This window comes from Microtus pennsylvanicus, chromosome 6 (assembly GCF_037038515.1).
Source record: "Microtus pennsylvanicus isolate mMicPen1 chromosome 6, mMicPen1.hap1, whole genome shotgun sequence".
Taxonomy (NCBI): Eukaryota; Metazoa; Chordata; class Mammalia; order Rodentia; family Cricetidae; genus Microtus; species Microtus pennsylvanicus.
The window spans coordinates 123,463,510-123,477,637 of NC_134584.1; the positions used below are offsets into that span (position 1 = coordinate 123,463,510).

At 41.4% G+C, this 14,128-nt stretch overlaps 1 protein-coding gene across 5 annotated transcripts in view; it reads left to right on the forward strand.

Moving 5' to 3' along the window:
* Urb2 (URB2 ribosome biogenesis homolog) overlaps positions 1 to 12,641 on the forward strand; it is a 28,976-nt gene extending 16,335 nt beyond the window's left edge. For all 5 annotated transcript variants that reach the window (XM_075977639.1, XM_075977638.1, XM_075977640.1 and 2 more), the window contains 5 exons: positions 372 to 482; positions 2,369 to 2,611; positions 6,279 to 6,366; positions 9,222 to 9,361; positions 11,395 to 12,641. In XM_075977639.1, coding sequence (XP_075833754.1) covers positions 372 to 482; positions 2,369 to 2,611; positions 6,279 to 6,366; positions 9,222 to 9,361; positions 11,395 to 11,592 — 780 coding nt within the window. In that variant the 3' untranslated portion in view covers positions 11,593 to 12,641. The remainder of the gene's footprint in view (positions 1 to 371; positions 483 to 2,368; positions 2,612 to 6,278; positions 6,367 to 9,221; positions 9,362 to 11,394) is intronic.
* The last annotated feature ends 1,487 nt before the right edge of the window (positions 12,642 to 14,128 follow it).

The following is a 14,128-nucleotide window of genomic DNA, read 5'->3' on the forward strand; positions in this document are numbered from 1 at the left end:
ATCTCTCCAGCGCCCTTGTGTAGTTCTTGATCAGCTGGAGTAATAGCATCCTCTGTGGATAACATCTTGGCAAAATGGGGTCTATGATTAGACCATTCTTTGTTTTCACTAAGCTTGCTATCCTGGACCAATTTTGTGCCTGGTTTAGTAAGATACTCCCTAAGGGCCCTGTTTCTGCTGGAGTTATGCTCATCGCCATTGCTTCCTCTCTGCACAAATGTGAAAGATGGCCCTTCCTCTTAGAACTCAATCCTGACCAGCCTTTGTCCCTGTCCCCAGTAACAGGGTTCCATTTCATCGTCAGTCCCAGTAAGAGGAGATCTCCTGTGGGATTGGCTATTTCTGTTCTAAAGTTTGCCCTTTCGTTTCAGGTGGTTTTGTGTGCCATTAGACTACTCAGTCTACTACTGAAATGCCCACTCAATGGAGAGAAGGCGAGTTTGCTATGGCGTACGTGTCCCCAGATAGTCACAGCTCTAATGGTGAGTGGTTTTTCCAAATGCACTCTCCAGCTCTTTTGTCATTCCCTCCTCTGTAAGATAGCTAGTTTCTTGGGATCTGCCGTCCTCTGGGTCTGTGGCTATTTCTTGAAGGTGGCCATGAACAGGTAACCAACTCATTTGTGTTTCCTATCTGTGTGCACTGTTAGACAATAGCAACCTGGCTTGGAGGTGGTGAGTGGGTCGGACACTGAGAACTATTAGACGGGAAGTGATAAGATAAATGGCAATGGCAAGGTGAATACTGTAGACCATATACTCAAAGTAGGTTAAGGGGGATCCCTGGGACTGATCCTCCACAAAATTCTGTGGTCAGTTAAGCACAAAAAGCGTGTCAGGAGGGGTACGTGTGTGTAAGGCATGTGATACGGTAAAGGGGAATACTCTTATCCTACCAAAGTGTTGTGTTTTCATCTGGCAGTGACTTGATTTCATTTTCTACTACAAAAGCCTGATTCATTGAGGCTGGTCTTAGTGTTTGCACCCTTCATTGAACCTGTCTCAAAAGGAAAGAGCAGTACCTGTTTGCCATCATTACCATCCTGTTAGAACTTTTGCTATCTGAGAGAATTGTCATGAATCAGCATATTTCCAGAGCTAACGACCTGTTTCCTTCTGTTTTCTAATTTGCTTCTTCATCTTTTCCCTAAGAATCTGTAAAACCAAAGGCATGTGCTGCATATGTGTGTGTTGAGGAGACAGTGGAGAAGCAAGTTACTGAGTGGGATATGGAACATACTGATGGGTGGCCATAATGGTGACAATGTGTATTGATCACACTTCTATGCGCCAGGTTAGAACCCTTGATGCCTCTAATGTGTGTGGCAGACAGGCTGCAGAGCCATGTTCCCTGCAGAATGACGCTCTTGTAGATTCAGGACTCAAAGGCCACCTTAGATACTTACTGTGTCAAGCTAGAAACCATAGGGTGCTCTCTAGGTGACCCAGGAATATGGTTGGTTTTTTTCACATTTGACTCTTTGTGGGGGCCCACCACCCAGTTCCCAAATAATCATACATAGAGGCTTATTCTTACTTATGAATGCCTGGTTTTAGTTTGGCTTGTTTCTAGCTTGCTTTTCTTAAATTATCTCATCTATCTTTTGCCTTTGGGCTTTTTTCTTTCTCTTTTTCTGTATAAATTCCCTTTACTTCTTACTCTGTGGTTTGCTGTGTAGTTGGGTGGCTGGCCCCGATATCCTCCTTTTCTTCATCCTTTATTTCCCTCTTCCCAGATTTCTCCTCCTATTTATTATTTTCTTTGCCTGCCAGCCCTGCCTATCCTTTCTCCTGTCTTGCTATTGGCCATTCATCTCTTTATTAGACCAATCAGGTGTTTTAGACAGGTAAAATAACACAGCTTCACAGAGTTAAATAAATGCAATGTAAAAAAAATGCAATACATCTTTGCATCATTAAGCAAATGTTTCACAGCATAAACAAATGTAACACATTTTAAAATAACACCCCACAACACAGGAAAGTCCTTTATCTTGAGTCTATTCTCTCATTTTCTAGGAGAATAACTGAAAATCTTAACTAGACCTGTTTTATAATCACAGGCATTTGGGACTGATGATCTGTTTTGGGAAAATACTGTTAATGCATGTCTGACATGCAGCTTCTGTGTAAGAGATTGGGTGTGTCTGATCCCTTTTAAGAAATAGCTTGTCTTCATGGTAGATGTACTTAACAAAAAGTGAGAGCTGAAGCAGCCAGGTCTATAGGAGACTGGATGATAGCTTGATTGTCCACACCATTTCCTTGTACAGCATAAGCAGACTGCCTTTATCATCTAGAGCTTAAGTGATTTTGTTTCCTTGCAGGATTACCTTCACTTTCTTTTCTTTGTCCATCCTCCTTTGTAGCTGCAACACCGAGAGGCCTGCCAGGAACAGCCTGTGGCTCTAGTAGTGATCGAGCCTGTTCTCGATGTCCTGGCTGTTCTGTTGCGGAAAGGGGAGGAGACCATCAGCAACCCTCATCATGTCAGTCTGGCTTTTAACATCTTGCTCACAGTCCCTCTGGATCACCTGAAGGCACTGGAGTTTGGCAGTGTCTTCCAGAAGATGCACAATGTGCTCTTCTCCATCCTACAGTGCCACTCTAAGGTGAGAGCGAGAGCACTGCAGCTGCTCCTGTGTGTTGGAAACGACGGCGTCTAGAGGGGCTGCTCAGTGGTGTTCCTGTGTTATCCTAACTACCAATAAAAACAAAAGCAGCAGACAGAAAACTGAAGGAAAGCTCTACCATTACAGACTTTGCTTCCTGTAATTTCTCGTATGTAAACATAGAAATACTTGACCTATTCTTCAGGCCGCTTGAGTTGTTCTTTGTCACATCTGTTACTTTGAGTGGTGTCATATATTATACAAAGAGGTCCATTATTTTGTGTTTGCTAATGATGTACTTAAATGTCACTACCTTGCTTAGATATGTGGGGATTATAATTCAAGTGCTAAAGAGAGTGAGAGTTTATAGTTACTACTGTTATATTATACAGAGGCTAGGAACACAGATCTCATAGAAGAGAGAATGGCCAGCTAGCATTTGTTGAGCATTGGCTCTTTACCCCCTCTAAGCCTGTAAAGCATATGGTGATCCTATTTTAGCGATGAGGCTATTGAGGCTCAATGAACATTTTGACCACTGCCACTTCGTTGAATCTGAGTGTTAGGCCAAACCTATTGATACCTTTGACTGGGGTTTTTTCATGCACAACCCCTAATACATGTGACCAGTAGGAATTCATAAATACTAGGTATGCTCATGTACACATACATGTTGAAATATTTCTAAGTATTTTGATAATCTAAGAATAGGTAGTCTACATATATGCTATGATGTGTGTTTGAAGGTCAAAGGACAAATTTGTAGAGATGGTTTTCTCTGTCCCTTTTATATAAAGTCCAGTGTCCAAATTATGATTCCTATTGCTGTGATGAAACACCATGACCCAAAAGGGAGTTGAGGAGAAAAGGATTTATTTGACTTACAGTTCTGTCACTGAAGAAATCCAGGGCAGGAACCTGGAGGCAGGAGCTGATGCAGATACCATGGAAGGTGCTGCTTCCTTCCTGACTTGCTCCTCATGGCTTGCTCAGCCTGCATTCTTACAGAACCCAGGACCACCAACCCAGGGATGATACCACCCACAGTGGTCTAGGCCCTCCCCCATTAATCACTAATTAAGAAAATGCCTTTGCAGCAGGATCTTATGGAGGCATTTTCTCAATTGAGGCTTCTTCCTCTCTGATGACTCTAGTAGCTTTTGTCAAGTAACATAAAATTAGTCAGCACATTCAGGGATTGAACTCAGGCCACCAGACATGCATGACAAAAATCTTTACCCAGGCCGGGCGGTGGTGGCGCACGCTTTTAATCCCAGCACTTGGGAGGCAGAGGCGGGCGGATCTCTGTGAGTTCGAGTCCAGCCTGGTCTACAAAGGGAGTTCCAGGACAGGCTCCAAAGCTACAGAGAAACCCTGTCTCGAAAAACCAAAAGAAAAAAAATATATACCCAGTAAATTATGTAATCTCCCCAGCAATGCCATTTTTAAGAGAAATGGTCTGTTCCAGAGACTTACAGCTGTCGTCTTTGGCTCTGCTTCCTTTGCCACTACCTTTGATAAGATTTTTTTCTTGACTAATTATTAAGGTTGTTATGAGACTGTATAATATAATGCAGCACAAATCCATCACAGTCTGAGAGTACAGATCTTGTTGAAAGTAAGATTAGAAAACTGACTCCTGGAAAGCTGCTGACACATGAGTATTTAGTGAGTTTAGACCTGCGTATAGAGAACATCAACAGCATGATATTAACAGGACGACGTGAGTGGTTAAAGCAGCTGACATTCACTGACACTGTCAGTGCATGGTGTTAGATCCACATACATGTGAACATTCAGCTAAAATTCTCTCAGATGTATCTGGACGATATAACAGGTGCCCAGCATTGACTAAACACCCAGGAAGACACTATGATGAGAAAACTTCACGTTACAATTATTTCCTCATGATGACCTGTTACCTTCATTTTGCAAATGAGAAAAATGAGGTACACACAGGACAGATTTGTGAAGTTACCAAGGTGTCATTGTGAAGCTAGAAAGTTTGGTCTGGATTTGATAACTGTTTATCAGTATAACAAGGGTTCAGAGAGAACTTAGAGTATTGATGAAGCTCTGGGATGCTTTCCCCAAAACAGCCTCTTCTTCAACCTGTTGCAAAAAGCCAGTATGAAAGGTTTGCTGTGATGATGTCTGGATTTTGTTGAGTTAATTATACCAGAGAGAATTGTTCTGGTGTTTCACTCTTCTTTTTAGTTGAACACGTTAGAACAGTATGGACTAGTAAATAAATACTCAGTGGTGCCTTCATTGTCAGTATGGTACTCAGTAGCCTGAGACATGTTGGCCACTTGAAATGTGGTCAGTATGACTAGGATCTGCATGTTTAATTTTGCTTAATTCTAGCTAAATTTACATGAACTCATTGCTGTTTGGCTGGACATTGTGGTTGTGTTCCTGATGTGAGGTATAAAGAAAGCATGTTGGGGGCTGGGGAGATTAAGTATGAGGAGCCCAATTTGGATCCCCAGAATCCATGTAAATGGGATATGGTACCCTGTGTCTGTAATCCCAGTGCTTTTATGGCAAGTTGGGAGGTGGAGATAGGCAAATTCCTGCAAGGTTGAGGGTCAGCTGGCCTGGAGAACACAGCAGTGAACAACAAAAGACTGTGTCTCAAAAATAAGGTAGAAGGCAAGCACTAACAACTAAGGTTGTCCTCTGATCTCTACATGTGTGCTGTGGCACGCATGCAGCCACACTCCATACATGACTATGCATGCACACAGATAGATACAGAGATTTAAAAAGCATATTTTGTCATTTTAGCCTCATTTTTCTTTTTCTTTTTTTCTTCCTTTTTTTAAAATGAAATAAAATCGTCTGGTGTAGTAGTAAATGCCTGTGATCTCACCACTTGGCAAAGGCAGGAAGAGTTCTATGAGTTTGAAGCCAGTTTGGTCTACATATGAATTTGTGATACACAGTGAATCTTTGTCACAAAGGAAAAAAAATGAATTTAAAAATATAAGAAAGTGAGTGGGGAAGGGAGAAGCACTTGGAGGATGATTACATCTAAGAAGGTTAGGAGTGAGCTAACCTTTATAAAGATTATGTATAAGAGTTTTATCCGCACGTATGTATGTGCAGCATATGCATGCAGAGCTCATGATGTCAGAAGAGGGTGTCTGATCTGGAGTTAGACACAGATGGTTGTGAGTTCCTCTGTGGGTACTGGGAACCAAACGTAGGTTCTCAGCAAGAGAACCTAACCACTTAGTTATCTCTCCAGTTTCAGGAGCAAACTTCTTAAAAGAGTTGCTTAGTCTCAGTGTTCAAGGGAAAGTCCTAGCTTTGACTAAAATGAGGTTTGATCCTCATTTTAAGTGAATTTATATAATCTTTTTTTTCTTCTTAAATACCAATTCTGTGTGTTTTTAGAGTATATTAGAACCAGTGTAGAAAAAGCACAGACTCAGCCAATTTTAAATCAAGGTGCCCCACAAATTTTGAAACGTGTGTAATGTAGAACCCCCTACTTCCTAAAACGTTAAAACAAGAACTAAGGAACCAGATGTGAGCCAGATTTCAGCAAAAGATAAGAGAAGTCTCTGTGCTGCCCAGCAGGGTATACATCTCTCTGTATGTCCTGCCAGGTAAGCAGACAAGATCACTGACCTATTTCTGTGTTCCTCTGTTACTACAGGTGATGCTGAAGGCCATTTCATCCTTCTTGAGCTCGTTTAATATACTGTTGTTTTCAGTTATGCATGAAGGACGGCAGAAAGACAAAGGTAATTCAAAGTAATGGCTTCAGGTATATAGATTCAAGTGTATTTATCATGTAGTGTTTCTGACTGTAAGTATTTCTGAAAATAAAGCCACCAAATTGAGTTCACATAAAATATGTTCAGATTATCAAGTGAATATTCAAGAAAGAATTTATTGAGAAATATTTATTTTTATTTATGGGTGTGTGCACATGTGAGTGTGTATGTGTGCAATGCTAATACTGGTGGAGACCAGAAGAGGGTGTCTGCCACCCTAGAACTAAAGTTAGGTAGTTTTAGGCCACCTGATATGGGTGCTAGGAATGGAACTTAGGTCCTCTGGACCTTAACTACTGAGTTCTCTCCAGCCTCTTGTCTTAGTTAGGATTTTTATTGCTGTGATAAAACACCATGACCAAAAGCAACTTGGTGGAGGGAAAGGGTTTAATTTCAGCTTACCACTTCCAGGCTATACTCTGTCACTGATAGAAGTCAAGGCAGGAACTTAGTGGCAGGCACTGAAGCAGAGGCCATGAGGAATGCTCCTTGCTGGCTTGTTCTCCATGGTTTGCTTAACCTGCTTTTTTATGCAACTCAGTACCAGCTGCTCAAGGGTGGCACTGTCCCCTGTCACATGGACCTTCCCACATGAATCATTAATAAAGAAAATACTATTAATAATTTGCCTACAGGAAATATTATGGAGGCATTTTTTCAGTTGTTCTTTTTCCCAACTCACTTTAGCTAAGGTCAAACCGACAAAAACAAGAACAAAACTAAACACTACCCAGCCAGGGTACCACTCAAGATAGTTTTTGTTTGAGACAGGATCTCACTATGTAGCTCTGGCTGGCCCAGAACTCAGTATGTAGACCACATTGGTTTCAAACCAACACCTGTCCTCCTGACTCAAGATCATTTTTTAACTTTCAGATCATCACATTTTACTGTATCCCAAATGTGAATGCATCTGGCATCTCTGATTGAAACTTCTTTTTTGGAAGGAAGGGGGTGGAGGAGAAGAGAGGAGAGGTTGCACACTATTGACAGATGTTGCAGTTCTCCCTTTACTCTGCCCAGCTGTGAACAGCTAGCTGGTGGCATAACGAATTTATCTTGCATAGCACAGTGCATGTGTTCATCTAATTAATATTAAAAATCTACTGATGTGTAGGGCTGGTAACAGGTTCCTTCTCTTTGATAGCCTTTGCTGGTATATGACTGTCTGTGGTTCCAGTTAAGGTTATATAATATCCCAAGATGCTATTCTGATGGTGATGTCTTCCCTGATGTGCCCAGGGAGGCAGACAGGCAAAGCAAGATCTTGCTATGGACTGGGGAAGTAAAGTGTGGCTGTACGCTATGTCAAGCTTGTCCCTTGTCACACGTTCTGAGCATGCATGGAAGCATGTGCTTCATGTTGTTGACCTAACTCAGTTCTCTCTAATCCCAAGATTATTCTCTGTACTTATGGCTTGGTCCACAGGGTTTATCAGTTCTATTCTCCTTATTGGTTCTGATGCACTCTTATGATTATGCATGAACTCAGTGACTGCAATAATCAGTCACTCGTACTGTCTAAATGGAGATTGTTAGGTCATGAAGCACATAGCTACAGTGTGGGCCTTGTGAAATACTTCCCAAATATTAACTGAATTTCATAGAAATTAAATTGATCTAGAGAACTACATTTATTAAAGATAAGATGTCTGTGTGTTTATTCTCAAAAATTACTGTACATATTAAAAATCAGTTTTATTGAGGTTTAATGTTTGCATGATGCGCTTCATCTGTTTAATTGATAATTAAGAACAAACTGAAACCACGCCACAGCCAAAATATAGATTCTTTTTGCGTTTGAGTTCTGTGTCTTTGTATTAGGTCTGATCTTGAGCTGCCACCAGTCTACCTTTTGTTCGTGGGTTTGTTTGCATTTTCCAGATTTATAAATAAAGTTATAGCAATTACTGTGCTCAGCAAAGCTTGGGAGGTGCTATAGCATGGCCAGTGCTCCCTTTCAAGTCAGGGCGGACTTGGGGAGCTCAGGAACTAGATGGTCCTACACTGACCAGCAAGGGAGGACTGGAATGAGAAGTGACTCTGGGAAGATAGGGGGAGGTGGGGATTGTCGGCTGATGGCCTTATATGTTATCTCCATTTGCCTGTGAACGGAAAACCTTACACAGACAATTTCTAGAACTGATAGAGGCAAAGGCATAATTTGGAACTCTTTTAAATCCTCTCAATAAACTGTTTGTTTTGAAGATAGTCTTCATTTGATCCTGTCTTATAGCAATCTATCTCCTTTAAAATGATAACAATCATAGATTTCATCCTTAAGTGAATTGATTTTTCTAGTTAGATATTGTATTAGTTAATTTTCTCCTGGCTGTGATAAAATACTGACATAGGCAGCTTAAGAAAGAAGGGTTTATTTTGGCTCACAGTTTGAGGAGATACAGCCCATCATGGGGACAGAAGTATGGGGTGGTTGGTCACATTGCTCTGTAGTCAGGAAGTAGAGATGAATGCTGGTGCTCAATTGGCTTTCCTACTCCTTTCCCCCATTTTCAGCCCAAGACTCCAGTCCATGGAATGGTGCTGTCCATTTCAGGGTGATCTTTCTTGCCCACTTAATACTAGGTTGACAATGAAATTAACTCAGAGGACACCCCCCCTCCGAAAAACACATGGACTTGAATATCATGTTTTTTACTGTTGTCTTGTTTGGACATATCTTTTACCATATTTTTATCTACAGAATAAGCCAGTAGAGTCTGGAAAGAGTAGAGAGTTGCAGTCAGTTCTACTTATAGTAAGATTGTAGGGCTAGAGGAAATGCTCTTGCCATTTCAAAGCTAATCATTTTCCATCTGTAGGAAGCATGGATGACTTGCCAGTGGTCCTTGAGTGTGCACGCCTGGTGGAAAGGATGTATAGCCACATTGCTACTCGAGCTGAGGAATTCACTGCGTTCTCCCCATTCATGGTGGCCCAGTATGTGACAGAAGCACAGAAGGTAAAAACGTAGACTGAACATGCCCATCAGGGGTTTCCATTCACAGTCTTAGAGCATAGCTTTTTACCAAAAATAGCAATGATAGGCTCACAGCAATTGACTTTTCTGTGTGTGTGTGTGTGTGTGTGTGTGTGTGTGTGAGAGAGAGAGAGAGAGAGAGAGAGAGAGAGAGAGAGAGTGTGTGGTCAGCCTTATAGAGTTATGGGTAGAACTGAGGGACATGTAAACATGTCACTGAAGTTGCTCAGGACTCCCAAGACTCCCAGGTCTCTGGTTCCAGTACAGACTTGGACCTTGGACCTGTTTCCTTTTCTTGTTATCCAATAAGCAAGTGAAATCTCACCCAGGGCCAAGAACTCTTATGGATCCAAACCAGCAGACCTGGAGAAGAGGGGCCTGGGGCAGTCATCACATTCATTTGCTCCTAGACACGCAGAGCAGACTACAGGGTAGACACACTGGGAATTTTGTTACTGCTGATTTTTGTTTAAATTTATCTGGCTTTTGGGATTGTTGTTTTAAATGATGAATTTATCATTAAGAGTTACTTGTTCACATATGTCCATGTACTGTTTTCACACTTCCATAAGCTACTGGTGCCCCGTGGTCAGGCCAGTTTAGGACTATAAATGACATTGGAACTTGACTTTGATTAATGAATGCCAGTGTGTCAGAGTCAAGTGAATAAATCCATTTGCTTGTATTTGTATAAACATGTTTACATGCTTTCTGGGATATAGCGAGTCTGGTGGACTGGATTGGTACTGGGTCTCTTGCATGCATGGTAGTTGGATCTCTTGGTGGGCACTGTAGAGGAATGTCTAGCTAGAAAAGTCAGCATTTCTCCAGGGAGGTTTGGTTGAAAAGCCTTTCTAGATTGCTTCCTTCCCTATTTCAAGTAACTGTAACTGTTGAGTAACTTTCCACCCCACACCTTCTTGTCATTCTAGCAACTTTATCTGGGCTAGGGGGTGGGAGGGAGCAGCAGTGCTAAGTAAGTGCTTGAGAAGATACTTATACTGGTTCTGGAATGACATGAGGACTTGTCATTTGATTTCCTTATGCGCATTTAACAGTTTTATCGAAGCTTGATATACCGTAGCATGTGAGTCATTAACATAAAAGCTTTTGATGAGAGAAAAGCTTGTACTTTTTAACTGGAGAATGAAAAGAGACATAGTAATTTCATTTTGCTGAGGTACAAAAAGGAAAGTGATAATTGGAACCTTGAAGTCATATTGTTCTAAGATTTATTTTATGAAATCTCTGGTCTCCTGGCTTTATTATTCATCTTTAATTTAAACTTGTCCATTTTTTCTTTTTGTTTTGTTTTGTTTTAATCTTGAAAACCAAAAGGGCTTGTGAGTTATTAAGGCCATTACATCCTGGAATCCATTGGCAGAAGTCTAGGTCTTATCTTTCATTTATTTTTAAATTTAGTAATAAGGAAACACTCCATATACATTAGAGACTGCTACTGAAAACCATAAATTCTTCCAGGCAGCATGTTTTGCTTTAATTAAATGCCCAAGAGTAAAGACAACCAGAGAGATCTCTGCATTCATTCCTTGTGTTTCTGTAGACTAGATGTTGTGGGAGGACCTGTGAGAGACAGACAGATTTCCTGGGAAGACCCTGTTGGTCAGGAGATGCTGCAGCCTACAGGCCTGCTTGTTTTGTCTGCTCTGTGTAGTGAGGAATCCCAGTGAAAACATAGGAAGATGTTTCCAGTTCTTTGCTCTTTTACTTCCAGCTTAGGTTTACAACAGTCTCTCCATATCATATTGCTAGCTTGGGATGAGTAGTGGTTAATGCTCATCCCACTCAGTGAGTTTAGAAGCTGCTGGAATATGTTTTCATTCACTGACCATTGATCCTAGCTGTAGAAACTGCCTTTGTCTTAGTAAGTCTGAAGCCCAGGGATCTGTCTGTGGCTGCACCAATTTCATTCTGCTTACTGAGCTCTGATGTTTTCAGCATGTTGCCTGATTTGTCCCTGGTTTGTGCTTAGAGCCTTCCTCCTTCCTTCCCAGGTAACCTTGTACCCAACTGTGAAGAACCTGCTACAGGAGGGAATTTATCTCATCTTGGATCTCTGCATAGAGCGTGATATTCAGTTTCTGCGGGCCTCGCTACAGCCAGGAGCACGAGATGTCTTTAAGGAGCTGCACAGCGACTACCTCAAGTACCACAAGGCCAAGCATGAAGGAGAGAAAAGATATACAGCCTAGGCCACACCACAGAAGCACACTTCCTGGTACATCTTGCAGAGGCTTCATGGTTCAGAGTCATAGAGGATGTAAGGCTTCTGAAATTCTCATGCACATTATTAGCAACCATGGGAACTCTTCCTGCCACGCCACGAGTCCCACCGTGTCTCACTGTGTATCCCTGACTGGTTTGGAACTTACCATATAGACCAGGCTGGCCTTGAACACAGAAATCCACCTGCCACTTCCTTCTGTATGTTGGTGCTAAAGGCATGCACCACTTTTGAGATTATTTATTTTTATAGCTTTTTAAAATTTTAATCTGAGTATTCTTTAATATTTCTCTTCCTAGGATGATAAGGATTGAACCTGGGGCCTTACACATATTAATTTCACACTTCTGCCACTCAGCTACACCTTCATGCCTCAGTATATCTTTTTATAAATAAGAGTGGCATAAGAAACCTGAAAATAGGTTTTGGGATTGGATGAATTTAATGGAAAAAAATTGCTGATCATTATGACTGTACCTAATGTCCTTTTCCTTTTTGTCTCTCCTGGCTGGAAACTGTAGGACTGGTGTTTTGCTTCTGATACATGGGACTGTAGTTAAAGCCTGTTTGAATAATTCTGCCCTTTAAACCAAGTAGCACAGAGACACTTTCCAGCTGCCACTCTTGTGCCTTCCCTCTGAGAATTCTGGTGGTGCTGGGGGAGCAGCCAGGGCCTGGATAGGATGGTATGTACCTATCTGGTAGGTAGGTGTTCTAGCACAGGAGCCAGGGCTCTTGCTTGTTCCTGCTTCAGTTTGAGAAGTTCATTATAAAACTTCCTGCTCAGTTCGAGAAATAATGTTAACTGTTCTTACTATCTATATCTAAACAGTGTATTTTAATGATCTCAGTTACCCAAACAGCCTTTATTACCACTTAAGAAATACCTTGTCTAGTCTCTTTGTTGTGTATGTGTAGATATATAAATATATAGTAAATTGATCAAAATGTGTTTTAATGTTTTCTTTTGTAACAGTTGTCATATTAGAGTCAATAAACATATTTGGTATTTTTTAATTAGCATAGTTGCTTCATTTTACTAAGTCCCCCATTGTCAGACATAGGATTCTTCTACACTTTCCTTTATAAATATTGTCCATGGCTTGATTATTTCCTAAGACAAATTCACATAAGCTGTTTGTTTAGTTTTGAATACTATGTCTTGTATTTTGAGACAGGAATTTATTCTATAGCCCAGGCCGACCTTGAACTTGATCTTCCCGCTTTAGCCACGTAAGTATTTGGATAATAGTTGTGTGCCACTGTAGTTGGTTGTTTTCTTTCTTTTTTACATATCACCGGTTAGCCTGACCAGAAAGTCATATTAGTTTTAGTAAACTTCTATAAATATTGCCCACTTACCCTCTCTAGAAAGCATACACATTGATTTTTTTCCCCAAGTAAATCTATCGCCACTTGATTTGTTCTACGTAGATAGGAATTGTGGGTAGGCAAGAAGTTCTTCTGGTGCTGACAGGCACCAGCCCTTGAGTGCCCGAAGCATAGGAACTGGACTGGCAGACCCAGAAGTCAATGGCTTAAGGCTAGAGAGCTGGAGACAGTAGGCCTTACAAGTCTTAGAATTCTGGATCTTGATCCTTAAGTAGAAGGCTTAACTGCTGTAAGCTTTAAGCACTTGGCAACTATTAACAATCCTTTGCTTCTGATAGCCATGAACAACAGGCAGTGGTGGCATATAACACTTGTTGGTGTTACAGCTCTTAAATGAGCCTTGAATACTGAGACCTGAGCTCTCACAGTGACCAATGTTATAGCTCTCAGACCCAGGGTGTCTGAAATGCTTGACCTTTATCAATGGTCAGTTCTATGGTTCTTCAGCCTTAAGACTCTAGGCATTTAAGCCTTGGCAGCTTTTTGGAATTGTCAGTCCATGTGTAGGGCCTGCAGTTGTTCCTTTTCAGCTCTGCACTGATTCTGGTCACTTTCCAGAACTCTTTAGCTGCCCTTTCACTGCTGTTGTTGCTGTCATTAATGACCGTCTTTGCCACCGCTACTTCTCTGCCTCTGCTTCCATCTCTTAGGTTACCAGCTAGCTCAGCCTGTTCTCACTGATACTACCAAAAAAGCAAGCAAGGAAAGATTGCTTGAGCTAAGTATGATGGTGCATGCCTGTAATCTCAGTACTTGGGAGGTAGAGGCAGAGGATCAGGATCAATTTGTCATTCTCAGAGATTTTGAGGCCAACATGCATACTGCATGAAATCTTGTCTCAAAGAAAACAACAGCAAAAGACTGCTTACAAGAAACCTTCTGTTGGACGCAGTCGTGATTATAACAGTAGAGTGCAACACAGGAAAGGGTCCTAAAGTCAACTGAATTGCCTGCAGTGCTTGTATATCCAGAAAAGAGATGTGGTAAGTATGTTTATACCGGTCACAGGCCTTCTCTGGCCACCGGGGAGGTGCTCCCTGCCGGTCTTGGTGAAAATAACTGCCGAATCACTGAGCCTCACTGAGAAAGTTACTGTAGGGTGTTTGGTGTAA